General features: G+C 31.4%; 3 protein-coding genes and 1 long non-coding RNA gene across 4 annotated transcripts; 3 read left to right on the top strand and 1 right to left on the bottom strand.

The window, feature by feature from the left end:
• Positions 1 to 2,665: 2,665 nt before the first annotated feature.
• On the top strand, positions 2,666 to 6,152 carry LOC145120548 (B-type cell cycle switch protein ccs52A-like). The gene is made up of 10 exons (XM_079056355.1): positions 2,666 to 3,242; positions 3,394 to 3,516; positions 3,630 to 3,734; positions 4,304 to 4,483; positions 4,594 to 4,656; positions 4,909 to 5,103; positions 5,193 to 5,294; positions 5,410 to 5,472; positions 5,561 to 5,629; positions 5,744 to 6,152. Exons 1-10 carry the CDS (start codon positions 2,733 to 2,735, stop codon positions 5,795 to 5,797), a joined length of 1,464 nt encoding a protein of 487 aa, XP_078912481.1. The 5' UTR covers positions 2,666 to 2,732; the 3' UTR covers positions 5,798 to 6,152.
• Positions 6,153 to 12,685: 6,533 nt separating this feature from the next.
• LOC145121085 (uncharacterized) lies at positions 12,686 to 16,294 on the top strand. Its single transcript, XM_079056861.1, has 12 exons — positions 12,686 to 13,021; positions 13,642 to 13,760; positions 13,873 to 13,979; positions 14,067 to 14,154; positions 14,250 to 14,850; positions 14,940 to 14,994; positions 15,116 to 15,197; positions 15,282 to 15,362; positions 15,478 to 15,582; positions 15,670 to 15,719; positions 15,814 to 15,946; positions 16,011 to 16,294. Exons 1-12 carry the CDS (start codon positions 12,871 to 12,873, stop codon positions 16,080 to 16,082), a joined length of 1,644 nt encoding a protein of 547 aa, XP_078912987.1. The 5' UTR covers positions 12,686 to 12,870; the 3' UTR covers positions 16,083 to 16,294.
• On the bottom strand, positions 16,262 to 19,942 carry LOC145121084 (ent-kaurene synthase 1, chloroplastic-like). Its single transcript, XM_079056860.1, has 13 exons — positions 19,790 to 19,942; positions 19,422 to 19,713; positions 19,169 to 19,352; positions 18,822 to 19,030; positions 18,609 to 18,729; positions 18,434 to 18,531; positions 18,049 to 18,206; positions 17,861 to 17,973; positions 17,674 to 17,772; positions 17,310 to 17,525; positions 17,080 to 17,221; positions 16,737 to 16,982; positions 16,262 to 16,657 (listed from the first exon to the last, which is right to left on the bottom strand). The coding sequence occupies exons 1-13, from the start codon at positions 19,889 to 19,891 to the stop codon at positions 16,364 to 16,366; spliced, it is 2,274 nt and encodes a 757-aa protein (XP_078912986.1). The 5' UTR covers positions 19,892 to 19,942; the 3' UTR covers positions 16,262 to 16,363.
• Positions 19,943 to 22,137: 2,195 nt separating this feature from the next.
• On the top strand, positions 22,138 to 24,552 carry LOC145121086 (uncharacterized). Its single transcript, XR_013714496.1, has 3 exons — positions 22,138 to 22,678; positions 22,812 to 22,898; positions 24,348 to 24,552. It is a non-coding gene; the product is annotated as an uncharacterized LOC145121086 (long non-coding RNA).
• The last annotated feature ends 1,323 nt before the right edge of the window (positions 24,553 to 25,875 follow it).

Genomic DNA, 25,875 nt, shown 5'->3' on the forward strand with positions numbered 1-25,875 from the left:
TTGTAAATCTTACGAACTTTTGCTAACATATCCACCTCATTTGCACCGTTTTGGGGGTTGCGGATCGTGTTTATGTAGATGTCGTGAAACTCCATTGAGGCTTTGTTGGCGGTCCTCCATTTCGAGTAAAGTTGATCGGATTGTGGTACCGCCTTTTCATTCGGTGACAAAAATTATGCCAAACTCTGGCTTTGAAGGTTCTTGAATCTTGGTCGTCACCCGTCACTGGATCCTTCGACACATCTAGCCATGCTTGCACTAGTGCGATCTCTTCATCATCCGTCCATCCTTTGCATGGAGCCATCTTTTTTTTTTCCTTTTTTTCTTGTTGGTTCGACTTCGGGTTCTTCAAATGACTCTTGAACGGGCTCTTCAATGGGTCCTTCATCGGAAGAATTTGTTGACTCGTCGAGTAGGCCGCATGGTTGGCATTGAAAATTACTTTGGGGTTGAGGTTGTGAAAATAATTGAGTTTCTTGAACCGTCTCAAACGAATCAAGATCTAAATTTGGACGAGGTATTGGTTGAGATTGGTTGTGGTAAAAATGCATGGGTTGAGAGGAGTACGAATTAAATGGAAACATTTATGTTGTATGTTCATGTTAATAAAGATTAAAAAAAAGGTACTTAAAATGCTTTAAATTTATATTTAACAGATTAAATGGAGTTGTTGAAAGGAAAGGAGCTAAAGTTGGACCAGATTTGAAAATTGTTGAAAAAAAAAAGACATGTTCGTTGCGTCCAAACCCATGATGCACCGTGTTGACCTAGGAATTTGACTCGAAAGTGGATTGCCTTATGCGAAGCTAAATTGTTGGGGAAGAAATATTGAATGTGATGCGTCCCAAATACGTATGCTATGCATATGTGTGAAAGCAGAAAAACTATATATACGTCATTCTCTTTAACCTAATCAGAAAAACATGGAAAATATACATCAAAAATGTCGTTTTAAGAGTCTAGAAGTCGATATCAAGGACAAAAGGCTAATATGGAGTAGGAATCTGAAGTATCGATGAGCAGAATCATGGAAATTACATTTGAGATGTGTGAATTATGAATATTTAAAGAAAATAACGCATAAAATGGTGGAAGTTTTTCCAGCCACTCATGTTTAGGACATTATAAATCAAGAATTGGAAACTCTTAGCAAGAACTCAATACAAAATTTGTAGAGCTTGTGATAAGTTTTCCATCACTATAAGATTCATTACAATCGGATTTCATATTTTTCTAAGGTATGAGAAAGTTGTAAAGCTCGCTACAAGCTTTCCATCATTATAAGATTCATTGAAGTTATGGAAAATTATGGTTTTTATGCTGAAAATTTTTCTAAGGCATGAGGAACCAGGTGTTTTGACACATTCACATGGATAAGATCCATAGACCATGTAGGTCGCGTGACCTGAGTCGGCCAATCTTCGACTAGCATATCAATAAACTCTCTCAAACAAATCATGAAGTTCAAAATCAAAGTTTCTGGAATTTAGCCAAGGTTGCAAGATTTTTGTCAAGCTTTCAATGATATTATCATTAAATTAGGAGATAAACATGGTAAGGATCATATTCTTCTTAAATGTGAGAGCTAATTGTGAAATTGGGAATGAACATGTGAACCCTAATTTTTAAAGGCTTTTGCATTTCGAAATTGTCATTTGATAATTACTCTGTGACGATGATCAATATGTTATTTATGGATAGTGACTTGTAATGATGAAGAATCATTTAGGATTATGAAGTATTAGAGCTTAGTTATGGGATAATTACTATGAGATTAATTTAAATTAGCATTTTTATGATGGTAATTAGTTCTAATGAAGCAAAGTATTAATGAATATTCATATTAGAAAGAATAATGTTTCACGTGAACATGTAATTTAAGGTTCAAACATAGTTTATATGAACTTCAAGATAACATTACATCTTGTGATTAATTTATAGAATTGGAAATAAACTGATTCTTGAATTAACCTTGAGCAAAGGACAAATAGCTTTCAAATAGTTCATGGAATTGGATAAATTGTCAATTGTATTAGTTAAAGTGTATTAGTTGGAATATCACTAAAAGGTAAATTTAGAAAAATGATTATTTTTCCAAGAAAATAATACTACACTTGTGTGAAATTGGAATAATTACAAATATAAATAGATATTGTTATATGTATAACTGTTTGTTACATTACTAACATTTTTATACAACAATCTTATATAGATTGAAGTAAACTTTAAAGAGATCAAGAGTAAGGACAAATGAATTAGTGTAGTTAGACATACCTAGCTACTAAGGTGAGTACATTGTGATATTTTCCCAACATGGAACACATGTCAATTTTGTTGAAAACATCATTATTATACTTTAAATTTTGTTAACTGATAAATAAAAATGTAATTTTTATGTTTTAAAATGTTTTTGATAGGATCTTATGATCCTGATTTAATTTTATGATCACGGCCCTACAAAACGAAAAACAACCCTATATAGGATAACCTTGGATTGGATTATATATAGATAAAAAAGAGTTTTTAAATAAAAAACAATAAATATACATTCAAATTCAAATACAACTTTCCTTGATCAAAATTAAAATTCTTAAGGTAAAACAACCAAAAAAAAAAAAAAAAAAAAGGGGAAAAAAACTCCCAACAAATATTATTTTCCGCGGCAAAGCCCTATCAGGCCATTCCCGGTAAATAATCGATACCCCGTTGAAAAGGAATCGATTCCATCCTCCATGGACAATCCATCAATCTCCGGTATGAACAATCAATCATCACTTTCTTCGTCTCAATCGAATCCTCCCTCAAAATCACAAGAACCCACAACCCCTTCTTCTCTAAATTATTACCACCCATCTCCTTCACGCACTATCTACAGCGATCGCTTCATCCCCTGCCGATCCGCCTCCAATTTCGCCCTCTTTGACATCTCCCCACCACCACCTCCTCCGCCGTCTGATGCTTCCCGTGGTGAAGATAATTCTTCCTCATCCGCCGCCTACACTGCTCTTTTAAGAACCGCATTGTTCGGGTCGGATCTGGGGTTTGTTGTTCCTCCTGGTACCCCCGATAAGAAGAGCTTTTCAGTCAACACTTCTCCGGCAAGCCATAATATTTTTCGGTTCAAGAGCGAGACTAGACAGTCTTTGCATTCATTGTCTCCGCTTGGCTTCGATGATCACTCCCCTGGGGTTAGTCATAGCCCTGTTAAAGCTCCAAGAAAAGTTCCCAGATCTCCTTACAAGGTTTACATTTTCAACAACTTTTGTTAATTCGATAACATGCCCTTTAATCATTCACTATTTAATTGAGTACTAAACAGCTTAATTTTGGTGTTGGGGTCGTAAATTTTCGGTATCTTTGGGTAAAAGATTCTTAATTTTTGTGGGTTTTTAGGTTTTGGATGCACCAGCATTGCAAGATGATTTCTACCTGAATCTCGTTGATTGGTCTTCTCACAATGTGTTGGCTGTGGGATTAGGCAACTGTGTTTATTTATGGAATGCTTGTAGCAGTAAGGTAAATTTCTGATTTTTAAAGTCTAAAATCCATTAAACTTCATGTATTTTAAGTCGATTTTCGTTTGATTTTGTCACATTCTTGTTGATGATTTAAGTTTAACGCAAACGTAGGTAACAAAATTATGCGATTTGGGAATTGATGATAGTGTTTGTTCAGTTGGATGGGCACAAAGGGGGACTAGTCTTGCTGTTGGGACTAGCAATGGAAAAGTACAGGTAATGTTTGTAGTTTAATGGTTTTGTTTTGTTATATACTTGAAAACATGATACATGAATATTATCAGAAATTCAGAATCAATTATTCATGAGGTAGAATGGTATTTCACTATATCTTTTATATAAGTCGGTGCCCATGTCTAAAATTAAAATGTATAGTGAAGTTATCTTAAAAAAGACTTTTGAAATATACTTTATATACACTACACATGTATACTAATTGTGGAAATTAAAGAGTAAGGGTAGAGAATTTTCAAGAAAGAGAGGTATCTAGAAAAAGCATTACCAAAAAACAGTATTTGACTTTAAATCCAATTCTCAAGTATCAAAAAGCATTTCCCTTTTCCCTTTAACAATAAAGCAAAAAGCTACTTTAACAATGTTTGTAGAATCTTCCCAAAATGTGAAATTTGATAAGAAATGTTTTTCTAGTTGGTTTCTTTAAAAGTGACATTATAAAAACGTAAAGTCATCTTTCCAAAATATTAATTTCAAGATTTGTAAAAGTCAACTCTTCTTTTTTAGTTTTTGTTAAACCAACTTTTTTTTTAAAAAAAAAAAAAAATTAGATTTGGGATGCCTCTCGATGTAAAAGAGTAAGAACAATGGAAGGACATAGATTACGTGTGGGTGCACTTGCTTGGAGTTCTTCAATGTTATCTTCAGGAAGTCGAGATAAAAGTATTCTTCAAAGAGACCCTCGTGCACAACAAGATTTTGTTAGTAAGCTAAATGGTCATAAATCAGAGGCAAGATTTTCTTTCCTAAACTCCCACATGTCATATAAAATTATAAATCAATTTTGTACACTATCTATTTGTATCTTTATTAATCTTACATATTTACATCTACCTTTTAGGTTTGCGGTCTCAAGTGGTCTTACGACAATCGTGAATTAGCGTCAGGCGGAAACGATAACAGGGTATGTCATTTATTTACCGTGCTTCAGATGCATTGTACGAATAGGACAAAATATCAGCATTTTTTGTCCTATCCAGTACTGGTCCACATGCATTGTATGAATAGGACAAAAAAACGAGCTTTTTTGTCCTATTCAAGACAGACCAATAGAGTTGGTCTGTCTTGGTCTGCCTGGTCCACATGTGGACCAGACAGACCAACATTGGATTAACAATTATGACAACGGGACAAAATTTTGATTTTTTTTTTGTAGCTTTTTGTTTGGAACCAACATTCGACACAACCGGTTTTGAAATATTGTGAGCATACGGCTGCAGTGAAAGCAATTGCATGGTCTCCACATCTTCATGGGCTCTTGGCTTCTGGTGGAGGCACTGCAGACAGATGTATAAGATTTTGGAACACAACCACCAATTCTCACCTCAGTTGCATGGATACCGGTAGCCAGGTAATTGCATTCGTATTTTTGTCATTGTCAAAGGGTAGTTTAGGCATTTCACAAATAGAACACTAACTCTTATTGTTACTATGAAACAGGTATGCAATCTTGTATGGTCAAAAAATGTCAACGAACTTGTGAGCACCCATGGATACTCCCAAAACCAAATTATTGTTTGGAGATACCCTACAATGTCTAAGGTAACATTTCTTTCAAAATTGACCATGAAAATATGGTCAAAATTATATTATGTTGTTAAATCAATATGCAATATATGATGATTTTTTTTTTTTAATATTGTGATTGGTAATGCAGCTTGCGACACTTACTGGGCACACGTATAGAGTTCTCTACCTTGCAATATCACCAGATGGACAGGTGGATATTTTAATTAATTTTTTTTGGTTGTGAATTTAGTGATAAATTAAATAATTATAATTTGAATAACAAATAATGGGTTTTGCAGACAATTGTGACAGGAGCTGGAGATGAAACTCTTCGATTTTGGAACGTATTTCCTTCACCTAAATCTCAGGTAATATTTTGACAATTGTGATTGAATGATAGTAAATGACTAATTTACCCTTGTGTCTAAAAATGATGTTGAATTACTAAAAAGTGTGTTTATGACTTTAATCATGTTATGCAGAATACGGAGAGTGAAATTGGTGCATCGTCCTTTGGAAGAACGCACATACGTTAAAAGGCAATCTCATATTTTGATTTTTATTTTGGGTCAAAGTCAAACTCACAAAGCTCAAGGAAGAAAAAGCGATCATGAAAATACGCCATGTTCAAGAAATGAGTTCACCATGTTTGATCAACTTGATCGATCGGTTGAATGAGTTTTATATTTATGTAAATCGGTGCATGATGTGAAATGCGCGTTTTTTTTTAATATTATTTTATATAGTTATATATGCAGTTGTGAATATTAAAAAAAAAAAAAAAAGAATAAGATACACTTGTCAACCCCCTAGGGCCTTACATGCGTTGTGCTATGTATTCTTACTTTCTTACTGCTAATTTAAGCATGTGGGACCAGTTTGTGAATATAAGTTAACATTGCTGTAGTTGAATTGTGAAAGTTAGACGTGGTTGAAGGAGACTCGGTTTCATTTGGTGACTTTGGGTGTTGAATGTAATTAAACATTGAATTGGTGCCCAAATTTGTGTTTAAATCGATTGGTCTTGCACTCTTATCATACCTTATTAAAGCCCATTAAATATAGCTTGAAATTTGGTTAAAGGTTTTTAGGTTCAAGTTCGAGCTACTTGGGCTTTGTTGAACTTGATCTTTAAATCTAAATGTGGTTTAAGTAAACAAAATTCAAGCTTAAACCTTAAAACTTACACGTTATTTTGTGATTACTACTAGAGTTGGCTTTCAATTGATGATACGACGTGAAACGAAATTGAGACGACACTGAAATTTGAATTTGTGTTTGTGTTAAGTGTAAAAGACATGATGTCGTGTCGTGTTCAAAATGTGACATGATTTAACATTTGTTTGTTGTGTTTTTCATGTTTGTCTTGTTATGTATGATTAAATATTAATTAAATAAACTAATTGTTATTTTATGTTATCTTTTCGTGTCGTGTTTGTCGTTTTTTAATTGGTTCGTTTTCGTTTTAGATTAAAAAACACACGGCATCGTGTCATGTTCGTGTTGTATAAAACTTTGTCATGTCGTATCGTGTCAGACAAAAACACGACACGATTGTCTGATTTGTCACCCTTATTAGAGCTACATATATGGGCACCTGCCCTGACCCAAGGCTTGACAAAAAAAGTCGATTCATGTCAAAGCTACTCCATTCTTATTCTTATCTAATTTATATCTATAGGAAATCATCAACAAAATTCCTATATTTTAGGTCGATAAAATAATGATTTTATTTTTTGAACAAGAAATGATAAAAAAATACACGCAATTGTTTAAAATGACAAGACACAGGTAAATGTCTACATATTTGGGATTTTAGTCGGTAATCTTTAGAAAGTTCTTTAGACTTATTAACGATAAATCCATGTTCATTTTTAATAGAAAATGACAAAAATATTCTTTTATTATAATTGAATTATTTTTGTATGAAAGATAATATTATTTTACTGTAATGTTACTATATACTTTTGTCTTGAAAGATCGTATTTACTTTATGTAATTTTATTGTATAAGATCTCGTCTAACATAAGATCTTGTTTTACTATATTTGATTGCATTCTTTTTTCTTACATATGATATTATCACTGTAATGTTATTATATTTTTATATATTATTTATTAATGTATTCTTATATATTCTTTATTTATGACATAGGATATCCTATATCTTAATATAGTTGTTTTTTTTTTAATTTTTTGATAGAGGTTATAATCTTATAATAAGACAAAACCTTCTGTCGGACAAAAATAATACAATCTTATAACAATAAGTAGGGGTGTAAGTGAGCCGAGCTACTCGGGATCGACTCGTTAAAAGCTCGACTCGAGATCGAATTAAACGAGCCCGAGCCAAGCTCGAGCCTAAATATGAGGCTCGTTTGTTAAACGAGCTCGAGCCGAGCTTCGATTAGTGGGTTCGCGAGCCTAAATGAGCCTAAACGAGCCTATATATATATATATATATATATATATATATATATATATATATATATATATATATATATATATATATATATATATATATATATATATATATGCTCGTTTAGGCTCGCGAGCTCACTAAATTGTTCACGAGCCGAGCTCGAGTTTCATTTTAAGGCTCGAATCGAGCTCAAGCTCGAGCTCGAGCTTCTTCAAAATTAAACGAGCCGAGCTCGAGCTTGGTTAGGCTCGGGCTCGGCTCGGCTCGTTTACACCCCTAACAATAAGATAACACTCTGTCAAATAAAAAGAATACAATAAGATCGTTGTACGATAAAATTATTTATTATTATTTTTTTTGTTAAAAATGTCATGACTTTGTCATTAATGAACCCATAATATATGGGTTTTTCTAACAATTACCGGTTAACAAACCAAGATTATTGACTAAATCTAAAGATGTAAACTAAAATCTAAACATGTAAAATATTGTCGTTTTCTTGTCACTTGATTTGAACAATTACTGATTTTTTTTTTTTTAAATTTTCTGTTCAAAAAATAAAGCCATAGTTTTATTGTTAATAAGTCTAACAGATAGGGATTTTGCTGAATTTTTTTTCATACAGATTGTACCGGTACAAAAGGGATAGCTCATCTAAATATGTTGATTGTATTGATTGTTTTTAGTTGTAAATTTAGAAAAACGACCAATGTGATTTTTAAATTATTTTGACAATTGTTGTTAGAGACACACCAACCGAGTATGATACATAAACCGACCTTGCATCACCATTATCATTTTCTCCTTTACATTTTGTTTTATATATAGTAAATAACTCTTAAAAAGTGTGTTGAAAAAATCGGAATTATGTTTAATACTTTTCTCATCACCATTTAATGTCTTACCAATACTTTCAATTATGGCTATTGGGTCATCACTACTTAACTAAAATAACAAATTAAAATAGTCCTACAAGTAGTCTGACTCCTCTCATCTCAAATCATTACATAGTGCTCCAAAAACAACAATTCATATATTTATTTCTATTTTTTTTGTGTGGACGGCAAAACGAAAGTACTTACATTATTTGCCGATTTGCCGTGACAATTAATATTGTTAAAGTTAGCAGTGGTATTTGACAGACACAAAACTGTTGAAAACGTCATCCATAATAACACCAAATATGGTGTAAGAATGGTATTTGAGTTGGAGTAGGTATACACCATTATTAAACTAAAATAATTAAACATCAATCATAGTGTTGGTTGAAAATACCCTTTTAAGATTTCTCATTTATATGGAGTGTATATTTACTTCTTCAATCTTTATTTTGATATTGAGAATTTGAGATACAATATAAGTTTTTCTATATCTAAATAGAATTCTTTTCTTTTTAAGAAAAAAAAAAAACACAATTTCGAAAAATTTAATGTCGTGTAAAAAATCATCACTTTCTTGTCAAATAAGATTCTGACTTTATAAAAAACGTGTTTCTGTCATCATTGCGTTTTCCTGTACAACCTAGGAGGGACGTGGAACAGTCAAGTTCTATAATTTTATATTGGGACCCCTTTTTACCATCTTTACTTTGATAAAAGTATCATAAGCAAATAAGTTTTTTGGTGCTATAAATATTTTTATTGTTGAAGTTTTCTATATATAGAAAAATATGTTTTTTTAATTATCAAAGGAATATTTAATAAAAAAACATACATATTGTTATCACCACAACTAAATGTTAGAAGAGATGTACTATTTTCCAAAACAATTGGAATATTGATTTTTGTTTTAGAATTCAAAACCTAAAAGGTTGTTTAGATGTGATTTCCAAAGACATATAATCCCTCCAATAAAAGCCAATAAGAGCTTAGTGGTTGAAAAATAGAATTCCATGCAGAAGTTCTATGATTTAAACTCTGACTCACCAAAAAAATATTATTAGTGTTTTGTATGACCGACTTACCATGTAGGCTTTGGGAAAGGTTGAGATAAACCGTTCAGATGATACGGTTTACCATTTTTTTCAAAGAAGTTATAACAATAACAATAGTATTCTAATACAAACAAATTGATTCAAAAAATAATTAAATAGTTATATATTTATCATTGAAATTTATTTTGCTTCAAAAATTTTTACCTAAGTTATGAGAATGTAATATCTTGAAAAGTTAAAAACTCCGATACAAATAAATTTCATCAAATTAATACTTCAAATCTTAATCGCAACATAATATTTAGTGCCAAGTTGTCAAGCCAACTCCAATCTTAATCTACAAGCAAACATACTAATGCAATCTCGGTACAAAATGTTAAAACTTAAAATTCTTCTCGTTTCCGGACTTCTAGGTATAAAGTGTAAACTATACATTTTTAGTTCTTTAAGTATACGTAATAATGATGTTATTAATTTTGAGATACATAACTAGAATGTCAATGTATTTTTACAACTATTTAATTAAATCCACTTGTTTAATATTTGCAGAATTGAATCAAATGTTATAACTTTTTAAAAATATATAGCCTAAAACAAATACCTAATGTTGAAGGGTTAAATGCAAATAATATAAACCAATTGATCAAAGGTTCAATTTTATTAAACAATTTAACTTTTATTAGAAACAAACTAGCAAGAACTAGATAAAGACCAATTACACAGATATTTTGCATTAGGTTAAGTAGATAAAGACCAATTACACATAGATATTTAGCATTAGGTTCTACAACTACAAAATCCAAACGATATTAATGTTTTTGTTTGTATATCAAAAGACGAAAGTACAATTCCTCGAACATACTATTTCCTAAAAAGTTAGACAACTAAAAGACCATATTGTTCCAATCAGTGGCGGAACACAAGCAGTAAGAGGGAGGGGCAATGCTAACAAAATCAGAATCAACACACATAACAATTATAGTAATATAAATATAAAAAGCAGACAATTTCATTACAGCTGAACAAAGTATTACAGTCATAACAAAATTTTCTTTTAAAAACTAATTAGATTAAACACAAACGATAATATTAAGTAAAAATAACATTTAGGCAAAAGGGCAATGCTACAAAAATAATTAAAGAAAAAAAAAAGACTATATTGCACACGGATCTAAATGAAAGTTTATTAGCTTTTTAACCCTCTAGATAAAATTAAGTTTCGACAATTTAACCAAATATCTCTCTACTTAACAAGATATAACTAGAAACAAAAACAAAGGAAATCATTTGATATGAATTATACGATGCACTCTATAAAAATATAAGAAAGACAAGGTCTGAAAGGTCCTAGAACCTATGGTCATAGCTTATAGGTCAACAGGTGACAGTAACATTGTTAAATCATTAAAAGCAAAGACATTGATAAAATAAAATAAATGAGTCTAATCCTCAAAATGCAAAGGAAGATAACCCGATGAGAGTCTAATCCTCAAAAAGCAAAAGAAGATTACCCCATGAGAAGAACGCATACCTCGCGGTGTTGTATGGGTAAGGCGACCATGAAGGGTGAGATAGAGCAGGGTAGCTACTCTCCGGCTACTGGCATCGCTTTTCAGGTGGAAGGCGATGCTCTCTCATTCCTTGTATCTCACTGTTTTTTTTTTCATTTTTTTTGTTTACTTTTTGAAGATATTTTAAGTGATCTTTGATCTTTGACTATGTTATCTTTTTATTTTCTGCAACTTCTCTCTTCCTATTTTATCTCAGTAATTGTAATGCTCTTTTGCTGGAAAATATATATTTAGTTGTAGATTAATAATTTTAAAATTTGTTCTACCGAGCTGTTATAATGGATGCATTATCTTCTTTCATTAGCCTTTTGAAAATTCTGAAGGGCTATAAGTAGTATTTACCCTAAACAAATAAGCTGAGATATAATATTTTTGGTATTAGAAGGAAAAAAAGCAGGGGGGCCATGACCCCTCCTGGCCCCTAAAGGGATCCGCCCCGGTTCCACCTCCAAATCATCCAAACAAATGTTAAGACACACATAACCGCAATCATTTAGTTTATTATTTTATATATTTTTCAAAAACTTTAGAATTTTTAAGATAATATACATAAAGTTTATTAGTTTTTTAAATTCTAACTAATCCACATAATGGCAGCCACAACTTATTATTTTATATATTTTTTGCGAAGCTCAATGTCAAACACTTTTACATGAATTCCAAACTTTCTGACCACATAAAAAATTAGAAAAAAAAAAGTTGCTAAAAACTATTTGCAATTAGCCATGTTAAAAATGGTATATTAAATGCAAAAGTATGTATGGAAAGCTAATTTGTATTTTAAATAATATTCCTTCAAAATCAACATATAAAAGCTTATGTTTTTAATTTATAGTTACATAAAGGGTATAGTAATAATTTATTGACAATGTTGTAAAACCAAATGTTGTAAAAGTGGTTTGGCAAAACTAAGTCGGTCGATTAGAGATTAGAGATTAGTCGGTCCAGTGAGTGATTAACAGGCGTCTAGTTGTGAACCACAAAATGTAAAACAATTAATTTTTTAATGACTAAATATGAATAATATCATAACAATGTAGATAAATACGTTAAAAATCATAACAAAATAAGTTAACATGACTAACAAAACAATAAGCGTTGTCTAATCGGTGTCGTTAACTTATTTTGTTATGATATTAGACCAAAATTAATCACTAAGCGTTGTGTAATCGGTCACATACCACAATTTATCGAGATTTTTACAATAATAAACAGCTAGTTTTAATAGTTCTTTATTTGGTAGCCATATATCTTACTAGTTATACAATTATGTCATAAATAATTAGATATTAATAAATCATATTCTCTAAAATAAGAATTCATTAAGAATAAGATTCTTGCATTTTGCCTTCCTAAAAATGGAATTGAATCAACAAAATTAGTAACAAGCTAAAGAAGAAGGGGCAAAATTGCCAAAAACGATTAAATAAAGGGTGTGGTTTTTTTTCACCGTCACGTGAAGAAAATTAAATTCTCCATTTTCTTCTTCCCTCCCTCCATCTCTATATAAACTCTCATCCTCCGATCACCAGATTCTCTCTTTGGCATCTTCTCAAACTCCAATCTGCGTTGTTTTTCTCTCTTTGACCTCTGAAATCCACTCACAAATACACACGAAAACCGCCCATACACATAGTATTCTGCGCATAAGTCTCAGAAGAAGCTGCTAAAAGAGTCATCGGAAATGGCGTCGCCGTCGAATGAGCAGATGAATCGAGAAGAGACACCGACGGTTAAAGAATTGATGCATAAAACGAAAATAATTCAGTTCTTTGGAAGAAGTACTCCTATTATACTTCAGAAGGACAATGGTCCATGTCCTCTTCTCGCTATTTGTAATCATCTAAAACTCTTTTACTCCTTTTTAGGGTTTATTGATTTTGCCTAAATGATTCTTGAAATAGATTGGTTGTATGTTTGAGTTAGTTAAATCGATGATGATTTAATTAGTAGGGAATTTGTGCGGTATCATGAAGTGTTTAGATTGGATTTAGCGTACGTTTTAAGAATCACTGACAACGATTACGAGTTTAAGTTAACTCGTTACTTTAAACAGTTGTTTTCTTGCTAATTACTTAATTGGTACGCAATCGCCGTTCATTCAAAATTTAGGTCAAAATCTCAACATTATGTTAAGGTTTGGAGAGAAGTAATTATTGATTCAACTGTATGTAACTTCATACCTAATTTTTAGTTAATTTGGGTCTTCTGACAGAATTTTGAGGTATTATTCAATGATATGATTGCAATCTGGTAATCAACTTGCTTGTATCATTATTAAGGATCGCATGATTTCAAAGCATAGTTCATAACTGTGACCAAATAGTTTCATGAATTGGAAAAAGCTTGGAACCAAAAACTATTTATTTGATTGGGATTGTGTGCTTTTTATTAACCTGATGGATCATATAGATAAAACTACAATTTGATAATCAAAGTTTGCAATTTATGGTAGGTAACATTCTCTCATTGAGAAACAATCTAAGTCTGAGCCCAGATGTAGCCGAAGTATCACAGGAAAAATTGCTTTCACTTGTGGCTGAAAGATTAATTGATTCAAACAGTAATGTGAATGTAAGTGAAACCTCTTTTTTGATACACATATATTATTTGTTGCTAAGATGAACAAGTTGAAAGGAGAGCATTCTTGTTCTGATTGATTTTGGTCTTTTTTAATTTGTTACAGAACAAAGATGAAGGGTATGTTGAAAATCAACAACAGAACATAGCTGATGCCATTGATTTACTCCCTCAACTTACAACTGGCATTGATGTGAACATCAAATTTACAAGGTATGCTTTTTCTTTCTAGTTCATCTCTCTATATTAATTTGCCCCTTAATCTAGATTTACAACATGCAAATCTTTGAACTGTTACAGAATCAATGATTTTGAGTTCACAAGGGAGTGTGCAATATTTGATTTGTTAGACATTCCACTTTATCATGGTTGGATTGTTGATCCACAGGTACATTCTGCTAATCCATTTAAATATACATATGCAATATGAATATGTTCAAGTTCAGCATGAAATATAATTTAAATATACAATATTGGTGTCAGGATTCTGATACTTCAAATGCAATTGGGTCAAAATCCTACAATACCCTGATGGGAGAACTAGTTGCTCTTGAAACTCAAAATATGCCAAGTGTTTCTTTAAAGAATCATGAACAAGATTCTGTTGAGAAAATAGAAAGAAGAGATCTTGAAGAGGAAAATGAACTATTAGCAGCTATGAAACTTTCAACAACTGATGATTTAATAACTTTTGAAGATGAAAAGGAAAGCCATGGTAAAGAAATGGATGCTAGTGTAACAGAGAAGCAAGAAAAGAAAGATGGGAGTGAGGAAACTAGCTTAGAAGCAGGGGCAAAAACGGAAAATATTTCACTAAGTTTGTCTGGATCAGATCCTTCACCTCCTGTTGATACCCTTTTGCATGATTCAGAAGGAGATAAAAAGATTTCTGACCAATCAACTTCAAACTGCAATGTAAATGAAGTAGAAAAAATCAAGATTGATGAAAAGATGCCACAATCACATAATGTGGTTTTGGAATCATCAAAGGACATGACACAAAATATTCTTGAATCTGAATCTTTAATTGGAGATAAATCAAACGCTACAACAAATGAAAGGCTAGAGACTACTGCAAAACAAGGTATGAAAGTATTGATAAAAGTAAATTGATTTCATTTTTGAAAAGTTATAAAAGAAATTGCTTAAACTTTGTGGTGTTTTCATTTATAGGGGAAGTGATTAGGAGTTTTCTGAACAACAATGCGAGTCAGTTGACTATATATGGGTATATTTTGCTTAGCTTTTTTTTTTTTAATTTATATTTATTTTTCTTTATAAAACAAGATGATGATTTGTGTTGCTTACTAGGAGGACCTTCTTTTCTTTTGGTGTTGCAATACTTGCAGCCTTTTTTCCCTTCAAGATGGTTTAAAAGATCGTGAACTTTGTGTGTTTTTCAGAAATAACCACTTCAATACCATGTTCAAGGTTTGTTATTATTATTATTATTTTAATTTGGTAGATTAACAATTTCTATATATATATTTTTTATAAATCTCAACTTGTTTTCAGTTTGAAGGTGAACTATATATTTTAGCTACAGATCAAGGTTACTTAAATCAACCTGATTTGGTATGGGAAAAACTGAATGAGGTATAGTCTCTCCAAAAATTAGTAAACATTAAAAATTTAAATAAGTTTAGGGGTAGAATGAATATTATTGAAGTAATGGGGAAAAATTGAACATATAATGTGGTTTCACTTTCAGGTGAATGGTGATACAGTGTTTGTTAACGATAACTTCAAGAAATTCAATCCACAAAATCAAGAAACACGCACATGGGATGAGCAGAATGTGATGGCTAATACCGCTGTATTTTACTTCTTACTTCCCTTAATTTAAATATAATTTTTTATTTTTGATTTTCTATAATTCTAATTTTTAAATTTTATATTCCAGGATTATCTCGCAAGAATTGACAATTCCGCACAAGGAAACGCTGGTCTTAGGTAATTCAATTTCAAAATAAAATGCTATAAATGTGTAAAAATATATTAAATAGAAAGTACAATGCTATAATATTAATATGTCATTTTATGACAGCTCTGATATGCAATTAGCCATTGCCCTTCAACAACAAGAATTCGAGCAGCAACAACAACAACAACAACAGCAACCACGTGTTTTGCCACAGTCACCTACCACTTCACGTTCAGGGCTTGTTGTGGGTCCCCAGGTAACCTACTTTCATTTACTTTTTTTTTTTTTTTCACTTTTAATATTTTTATTTTATTTGACAGCATGTGCATCCATCGAGGCCTAGGCAGGATCCAAAGCCTTCGAAGGACAAGGACAAGTGCACTGTGATGTGAAAAACTTGCCATGCCATGAGTCATGAGTCATGGGATAGATAGATACTATTTGCATACGTGTGATTTTTAAACTCAGCTTCCTTTTGATGTAAATGATGTAGGACTATTTGATATATGAGACATGATGAATGTTTGGGGTCTTGTACCTTGTGCATAGAATGTTGTAAAGACAGATTACCTTTAGACAAATCACTGCTTATCAGTTATCAACACATGTTTTAGTCCTTCTACAAAGTGAAGTCATACGTTGCTTTCTTATTTTTTTTTAAACCATAACTACTTTACATATAATTTTGGGTGGGTGATACAGGTTGATAAATTACTTCCTTAACAGTATCAACTATGCCAATTCCAGTGAACCCATCTTCTGTAGCATAAAAGAGATTTAACACATTGCTCGTACTCCAAAATACATCCTTACAAGCTCTTGGAACAATGCTTCCTTCTACTTGCACAACTAACTTCAGAAGTTGTTCCCTCTTGACGTTAATCTTCTTCTTCATCTCCTCTACAGCCTCTTGTTCATCACTCGTGTGCAATGTCACAGCATTCAGTTTTCCCGCCTCTAGTTCTCTCTATAACATTTGCTCATATAACCCCTTATTAGGATCAACATTTCTAACATAAATCAAACAAAGTGTAAAATATACATACCTTATAGCTTTGGATATCATTCAAAATACGTCCCTGAGTACTCATTAGCTTAAACAAGTTGTAATATTCAGAGCTCTCAACAACATCCTTTGGCAATTTTGGCCCAATAAAGTAAAGAGCTGGAAGTACAATCGGACCTAATGCAACTGATACATAACCATTTTCCATATATTCGTTCATTGTAGGAACCGATTTATCTCTGGACCATATTGCTTCCCTCAACATACTTTGCATCAAATTCAACCACTATCAAAAATATCAAAAAAAATGAGACAGATGTAACTACTATAAATGTCAAAACAAATAATCAAATGTATAGGGAAATTGAAGGATTGCATTTTACAGTTTCAATAATATGATTTGTTACGCTTCTATTTTGGCGTTTATAAGCTTCTTCTCCAATCCACTTGACCGCATCCTTAAGTGCTAAAAATATAATGCGGACCTCATCTGAACAACAATCGTTGTCAACATTTACATGCCATCTGAAGTCGATAATAACAAGTTTAGAACTTGAATTAAGAGTATGTTATAAATATGAATAATATGATTGAGGGATTAAGGATAATATACTTTTCAACACACCGAATGAGGTTCACCAACTCATCCATGGAGCCTCCAACATCAAAGAAGTCATCAATTACTCCAGTGAGGATGCTACTTTTGGTCCATGAAATACGAGCATCAGATAGCTCAGGGGTGGAAAGCGTTGAAGCAACAGAGAAGTAACAGTAAGCTGCCCTCTGTCTAACAAATTTGAGCTTGTCGAGTCTATTCTCTACCACCCACCTATAAATTAGTTGTTTATAATCTATCAATGGGGTCCACTTTGATATTAAAGTTGATATGACATAATTATAAGGTTAGTGACACTGGTCGATCTTATATTATATATCTATGTTAATAGAAAATCTAACACCATGCACGTATGACGTACCTTTCAAGACCTTCCAATTCTACACGATGAATAGATTGGCATGCGTTGAAATCTTCCACTGCCAACCTTAGGTAATCCGTGTTGCTTATGTTTGATGAACTGCGCCATTAGAACAAGTACTCATTAGTAAAATGCTTTATAATTTTTTTTTTCCTAAAATTCACATTACATGTGGTTGACACCTCACCGAAATGTAGTTTTTAAAGTTCTTGTAGTGTCTACATTGTAATGCTCTATGTTTCTTCTAGTAGACATGCGTTCGACACTGGCATTGAAGGGGAACCTAAGCGCCTCCTCCACCTGATTTAATTAATATAAGAAAAGAGAGATTCTTTTTGTTTTTTTTGATAAAGTCAAAAGTCAATTTTATAATACCTCTGAAAAGATTGAAGCATTTAATATTGTTTGGTCAAGGAAATCTTTCGCTTCCCCAAAAGCCAACTCTTCTTGATGCATAATCTGTGATGCGTTACACATTTGAGCCGCTGCATACACGTCATCGAAAGGCTGTTTGGTAATTTCAGCCAATCGATCTACACCATGAAAACGAAAAAAAAGATAAAAATTTAGTGGAAAGCTTACTTATATATAATTAATATATATGTTCCTGTAGTAGTTAGCAACTGGTGGTGGTGTTGTTATTTCTTCATATGAATACATTTTCATAGTTCAAAATTAGGAAAATAGATTTTCAGTATATATATTTTTTTATCATTTTTCAAATACATGTCACAACGTGCCTTATGTTTGAGAAATATACCAGAGGAAACTTCATATCCATTGGTCCTTAATACCCGAAAGGCTAGAGCACAAGTGACAATATCCATGATTATTTGCTCATCCTCCTGCACCCAACATCTAATTATATGGCACATGTCATATTTCTAACCCAATATATCTTCTGATTTAATAAAAATGAACTTCAAAAAGATCACCTATATGTTTCATCTAAAACATTTTGGATTTCCACCCTGAAATGTCGTGAGATTCCCAGACTTTGAAGTGTGTCAACCATGCAAAGGCGTGCATATATATCAAAAGGATAAACTGTTGGGACTATGATCGATTCACCAATTAAATTTGTTAGCAAAATGTATGAGACATGCATAAGATATACTCATAGATTGATGATAACATGAAATGACTACCTGCATTCCCAAACTTGCTGATAAGAGATCTTAGATAATTTAGACATCCAGTATTTTGATGATGAATAAGAAGAGCTGCAGTTGCTGAAGGCGAGTTCAAAACAGACCCATTCTTCATCTGGTATTTCATCACCATTTTCCAATCATAGTAATTTCCCAGTCCTTCTGAAATGTATGCCAAATAAGCTTCCCTTCCCTGTGAATAACATCTATGGATGATAATAAATAAAGATTTGTGAGCCTTCAGTCTTTACCAAGTCATAATTTTCATAATGGAAGAAATAGAAATATGGATACAGTGGATAAGTAGTATTTGCTATTATCATAATAAAAAGCAGCTTACATACCTTGTGAGCTCCAATTCTCTCTTGTATAGCATCACACTCATCATATCTTTTTGATGTAAAGAAAATTGTATGTTCAAGTCCTTTGCATACTCAAACATACCAGGAAATATGATGTCAAAACCAAATGGAGAACGTTGATTCTTGTCAGTGGCTGAAGCAAAATTTGACTCGATGAAACATAGACCTGAAATAAGATTGTTCGTTTATGTTGACAACTTTAATGAAGAAAGCCAATAGCCATAAACATACACACCTTTGTTAATTTGGTGTTCTCCAGCATTCCACCGTTTCAATGCAACAACACATGCTAAAGTTGAAGCAAGAGTATCTTTAGGTAATGAGGAATGGTGATGAAGAAGACCCCCTCCCCATGAACCATCGCGAAGCTGATTTTCCATCAACCAGTTGAGGCAATCAGGGAAACAAGGGGAATCAGGAGAGTTTGGAGAAGGGACCATAGCCACCCACGCTGTGTCATATGAAGAAACAGAAAGTTCCACATTGGTGAATAGTTTCCGAATTTTTTCTTTGGTCATATCAAAGCTCTGCAACATGTTTACAGTTAACAGTTTGATATTTTGAAGGATATTAATGATACAAAATGGAGCTAGCAAAACATACCACAACTGCAGGATTAGCTTCTTGTAAAGAAGAATCATGATGATGATGCAAGGAGTACTGGGGTTGAAAAGGAAAACGATTGTTAAAGCAGGAGACTTGCATTGTGTATTTGTGTGTTTGTTAACAACAAAGAGAGAAGAATGAGTATTCAGTCAAGGCTTTAGGTCTGTGGAATGGAGACATATGGATTGATGAACCATATATAGGGACAAGAAATAAATTTATCACAATTGATAATGACCTACAAAGACTTTCCTATACGGAATAATGACTCAAAAGGATAACATATTTTTGGATTTGTAACTGAGTTTTTTTTTTGTCCATATTTTCACATTGAACTTGTTGAACTATTCAAAAAACATCCTTATGACATGCTATCGGAGGTTTAGCCGGTTTCCGATGTATTTGACACCTCCGACGAGCCTTCGGCGTTCATGATTTTTCCAACGAACTCAAAAAAACTCTCTCTCTCTCATGAAATGGGTTACATACACCATATCTATGATAAATGACAAGAAAAACTCCCATTTCCTTTTATAAAATCGTGTGTGTGCTTTGTAGCCCAACAAAGGGAAAATCACATAAAAGCCCTTAAGTTTTCACAAAAATACCGGTTTTACCCTTGGATGAGTTTTAGGTCCAGTAAAATCGGATATTTTGTTTAATTTGTTCATTTATACTCATTTAGCCCGTTTCCAGGTAACATACTAGTTATCTAATACTAGTAAAGCCTTTGAGTTTTAAAAAATGTTCGAATTTATCCTTAAGTTTTAAAAAATGTTCGGATTTACCCTTACTTTGATTATTATTATTATTATTATTATTATTATTATTATTATTATTATTATTATTATAAATGTTTAATACGGTTTTAAATGTATAAAAATATTTTATACGTACATTTTTAAATACGCTTTTAAATGTATAATAATATTTTTATAAATTTCAAAAATATATTTACTTGTATTTAGTATTTAAAAATATATTTACTTCTATTTAGTATTTATATATATATATATATATATATATATATATATATATATATATATATTTGAACGCTAATGTACGCCTTTAAAAATGTATTTATATATTAAAAATATATTTATTTGTATTTAGTAGGTATTAATATATATGTATTTCGTATAAAAATATATTGTATACATATAAATATAAAAATATCTATTTATAAGGTTTATATTGAATAAAAGATATAATTATATGTATTTGTACATAATATTAAGTATAAATATGTATTTATTTCGTTTATATGAATTTTACCATATATATATATATATATATATATATATATATATATATATATATATATATATATATATATATATATATATATATATATATATATATATATATATATATATGGTAAAATTCATATAAACGAAATATTTTTTTAATCCTTTGGGTGATTTATCAACCAAAACAAAAAAAACATTTTTGTTGTTTGCTTACTAAGTATAAATATGTATTTATTTAATATTTATATGTATACGATAGTTTTTATAAAAAATAAATAAATATTTATATCTATTAAGTACAATTTAATACAAATGAATATATCTATTAAATACAAATAAAAACGTATTTATACATTTAAAACCATATTTATATATTTAAAAATATTTTTATTTTATTTAACAGATATAAATACATATTTATTTTATATAAAAACCATTGTATGCATATAAATATGAAATAAATACATATTTATACTTAGTAATATGTATAAATACATATACATATATCTTTTATACAATATAAACCTTATAAGTATGTATTTTTATATTTATATATATACAATACATTTTTATATGAAATAAATATATATTTATACCTACTAAATACAAATAAATACATTTTTAATATATATAAATATGTGTTTAAAGGAATACATAAGCTTTCAAATGTATATAAATACTAAATACAAGTATATATATTTTTAAAAATATATTCATATTAATAAAATGTGTGTATAAAATATTTTTATACATTTAAAAATGTATTAAAAATATAATAATAATAATAATAATAATAATAATAATAATAATAACAATCAACATAAGGATAAATCCGAACATTTTTGATAACTTAAGAGTAAATCCAAACATTTTTGAAAATTCAAGGGTTTTACTGGCATTTGGTAATCGGTAGGTTACCTGGAAACTGGCTAAAAGGGTATAAATGAACAAACTAAACAAAACATCTGACTTTATTGGACCTAAAACACGTCCAAGGGTAAAACCGTCCAACAAAGAGAATGCCAGCGCACACAGCTTCTTCGATTGTCTATGTGTATCACCTCCTCCCTTTTTCTTTTCTTGTTGTGTCTTTGTGCGCTCTCCGACGAAAATAAGAACCAAAAAAGAAGGGTACTCCCCTTCTCTTTCAAACTCGATCTCCAAGCGTCTGAGCAACAAGAAGAATCGATCGCACGCTTCTTCTCTTTCTTGTTGTCACTGCAATCGACACCCACCCTCTTCAATTTTGATTGCAGCCTCTTTCTCTCCCATTGTGCTGGTTCAAAGGATAATGTATCGACGAGCTTGTACATTGTGTTGCATAGTTTGTACTTTTTTGACTTTCAACCATCAGAGCAAAATGAAGGGAAATCTTCTAAAGTGAAGGACTCGTCGACGAAGTTTGATCGGAGGTTGTCGCAGATAGCTTGAGACGGGAGCTGGGTTTGTGGTGGTGACGGTCTTGGTTTTAATGGTAGCTTAGAGGTTGAAGACGATGAACATTAAACAATTTTAATGGTGGCTTAAATAAACAAACCCAGAAAACAAAACTGAGTTGTTAATAAAGAGATGAGGGAGGAGGAAGAAGGGCTTGGTGGTGGTGGTGGCTGATGAGAACGACGATCAAGAAGTTGAGGTGTGTGTGTTTTTGTGTTTTTTATTTGAAAATCAAAATTTGGTGTGATGTGTGTGTTTTTGAGTTGTTAATTTGAAAAATTGAAACCTTATTTGTGTGTGTTACAATTTGCCGAAAAAATCATGTTGGCCAGAGGCTCGTCGAAGAAGATGACGGGAGTATCGCCGTAGATGCAAAGACCGCTGGAAACCGGCTAAACCCACACCAACCGGTCATAAGGGTAAGATATGGACAAAAAAACAAGTTTAATGAGAAAATATTGACAAAAAAATTTTCAATGACTAAATGTGTACAGAACGAAAAATACATTACCATTTTAAGTCATTATCCTTCCCTAAATAGGCGCCTAATATAATTTCACGTATGACTTTATCTATTTCTAGTTTATTAATTAATATATAGCAAGTTTTTCTCCTGTTTTGTGGCCTAACTGTTAGGGGTATGATAAAAAACCAAATCCGAATAATCAAACCGAACCAAATGATATTTGGTTTATTTGGTTCGGGTTATTTGATTTTCAGTTAATGTGATTTGGTTAACAGAATAATGATACCTTATTCGGTGTGGTTTTGGTTTAATTTTTATTGTTTTGGTTAAACCGAAAAAACCAAATAAACTAATTAACTAATATATATTTATAATTTATATCTATGAATTTACATTTTATATATAAATTTGTAGATTAGTTACTTAGATTTCATAACTTATTATTTAGTTATTAACCGTTATAGATTTATTTTGTATTAAAAAAAACAAAGTAACTAAATGCCAATTAACCTTAAGTTGTTTATACGACTAAATCTATATTAATTTATCTTTTCAATGTCTGCATCGATTCTTCAAGACAAAACATTATGAAAGATTGAATATAATATGTTATATATTAATATATTCTCTTTATTTGTTAAAAATTTTAGTAATTTTTGTTTCTTTTAGTTTAATATTTATGTTTACTTGCGAAATTTTATTCGGTTTAACCGGTAAATCGAACCGAATAAACTGAAACCGATTAAACTGAACCTTATTTGATTTGGTTATGGTTAGATTTACAATATAAAAGAACCGATAAAACCAAACCGATTTAACCGAAAACTAAAAAACCAAACTGAATAACTCTTAGATCAGGTGAAAAAAGGTTTTTAAAAATCATTCATGTTTATCTTCCTTTTTTTAGTTCCAAGGTATCTTTTAGTTTAAGGGAACAGTTGACAACAGACAAAAAGTTTACAATTGCATAGACAATCATTTACATGTTGATATATTATATTATAAATACTAACATGATCCGTGCGTTGGAAATTTTGTTATCAATTTGAAAATGAATTAAATGATATTGATAGAGAAAGTATTAGCATAAACCTTAAATATCTAGAACCTTTATGGTAAAACTGGATAAATAAATCTAAAAAAGAAAAAAAAATGTTGATAGAAAACTATCAAGGTTAAAATTAAAATATCTATAACATTAGAGGTAAAAAAACAGGTAAATAAAACTAAAATGTTAAAATATCAATGGTTTTTTTTTGTGAAGATTAACATTGTTAAGAATATTTATTATCAGGGTAAGAAGTGTAATTTATTAGGATGTATTTTGTGAGTAAAATTCTTGTGCACGGTGTTTTATTTTTTTTTATTTTTTTATTTTTTATTTTTTTTTATGTTTCTTTAGGAATGCGGCTCACTATTTGGAATTGTGCATATACACGCAAACTCATTTTCGGGTATGGTTTAGGGTTTGGATCCGGGTTAAACCGGACTTGAACCGGATATTGTACCCGGAGTATATATTTTGGTTTGCAGTTGAGGAGGATCATTATTCACGTCTCACAACTTTGCATCATATATTTTTTGCTCTTATCTTTCCACTCATCTTCTTCGTCTAGATTAGGGTTTCCTTTTCTGTGTCAAAGTTGAGTTTGTAATCAATGTCTTGTATTTTGTTTTTTGTTTTAGTGTTAGAGTTTATGTAGGTGAGGTTTTAGTTGTAAGTTTCCTGAAAACCAACTGGATCTTATTTTTCCTTAATAAAAAGATATGTTGATGTTGTGATAATTCATTCTTTGTGTTTGTTTGAGTTTTTGAACATGGCATCAGAGCAAGTTTAAATCATGTGTTGTTTTTTGTTCATTTGATTGTACCTAGTCGAGTTAGGGTTTTCTTCTCTTCTTCGAGTTAGGGTTTCGTCTGTTCATCGAGTTAGGGTTTCGTATGTTCATCGAGCCTTCTTATCGATCTGTTTTCTGATTGTGTCAGATTAAATCGGGGTTGTTTCTGGTTCTTCTTCGCTGTTGTTTTGTGAACTTCATCTCATACATCGTCGTTGCTTGAGAGTAAACGTTAGATTTAACATCTTGTTACCTCTAACGGCCAACGTTAAGCCACGGTCAACCTCAGGAGCGCAAACGGTGCAATCTGAGTGGTTCCTGGTGTTTGCTAGCAATTGAATGCCATTTCTGTTCAGTGTTAAGTCTATCAATCTTGATAGACTACGGTAAACTACTTTGTTGTGTTGCAGAGTGTATTTATAGAGCACTGTAAGTATTGCACGCTCTATTTCTTGTTTGTTCAGGTTTTATCTTGGGAGTTTATATGTTTGTTTTTTTAATTGGCGTGATTACTACAACATATTGATAATTGAAGGTTGTTGGTACTATGTCTGTATTAGCTTCTCTTCCCTTTGAAAGGTGGTTAGAGTCTGGTCTAGTACAGACACCAGCCAAGGGAACTCAACCTGTTTGTCACATAGGTTGTATTAGTCATGGTTGGAGAAACTCCAACTCCTGGATCTGGATCTGGATCTGGAACAAAGAATCCATATCATTATGATTTTGATGATCCTCTTTTCTTGCATCCATCTGATAATGTGTCACACCCCCAAACCGGAATGACGGAAACGTTCGGGGGCGGAGGACGTCATGTTTAGTATCACAACACAAGCATCATAGTAATTAAAGTAACAAGCAACCATTGTATTAACATTAAAGTGTTTACAAAGTATGTGATTCACAAAAAGTTAGACTCCATAAGTAATAATAACAAAACAAGACATGAAGCTACTATGCTCCATCTTCTGAAACCCAGCGCGCGTACCTGTCTACTAGTTTCCTGAGAATACAAGTTATTTTGAAAGAGTAGATCAGCATTTAAGCTGGTGAGTTCATAAGTATTTTAGTGATGTATAGTAAGTAGAAAGTTCT

Source organism: Lactuca virosa, chromosome 6 (genome assembly GCF_052849685.1).
Source record: "Lactuca virosa cultivar CGN04683 chromosome 6, Lactuca_virosa_CGN04683_v6, whole genome shotgun sequence".
Classification (NCBI taxonomy): Eukaryota; Viridiplantae; Streptophyta; class Magnoliopsida; order Asterales; family Asteraceae; genus Lactuca; species Lactuca virosa.

Excerpts from the sequence above, each read along its gene's own strand:
- LOC145120548 (XM_079056355.1), top strand. The coding sequence starts at position 2,733 with ATGGACAATCCATCAATCTCCGGTATGAACAATCAATCATCACTTTCT. Across the intron at positions 3,735-4,303 it reads CTAGCAATGGAAAAGTACAG|ATTTGGGATGCCTCTCGATG; the intron begins GTAATGTTTGTA and ends AAAAAAAATTAG. Across the intron at positions 5,630-5,743 it reads TTCCTTCACCTAAATCTCAG|AATACGGAGAGTGAAATTGG; the intron begins GTAATATTTTGA and ends CATGTTATGCAG.
- LOC145121085 (XM_079056861.1), top strand. The coding sequence starts at position 12,871 with ATGGCGTCGCCGTCGAATGAGCAGATGAATCGAGAAGAGACACCGACG. Across the intron at positions 14,155-14,249 it reads GTTGGATTGTTGATCCACAG|GATTCTGATACTTCAAATGC; the intron begins GTACATTCTGCT and ends TATTGGTGTCAG. Across the intron at positions 15,583-15,669 it reads ATGTGATGGCTAATACCGCT|GATTATCTCGCAAGAATTGA; the intron begins GTATTTTACTTC and ends TTTATATTCCAG.
- LOC145121084 (XM_079056860.1), bottom strand. The coding sequence starts at position 19,891 with ATGCAAGTCTCCTGCTTTAACAATCGTTTTCCTTTTCAACCCCAGTAC. Across the intron at positions 19,714-19,789 it reads AAGCTAATCCTGCAGTTGTG|AGCTTTGATATGACCAAAGA; the intron begins GTATGTTTTGCT and ends AACATGTTGCAG. Across the intron at positions 17,773-17,860 it reads ACTTTAAAAACTACATTTCG|TTCATCAAACATAAGCAACA; the intron begins GTGAGGTGTCAA and ends CTAATGGCGCAG.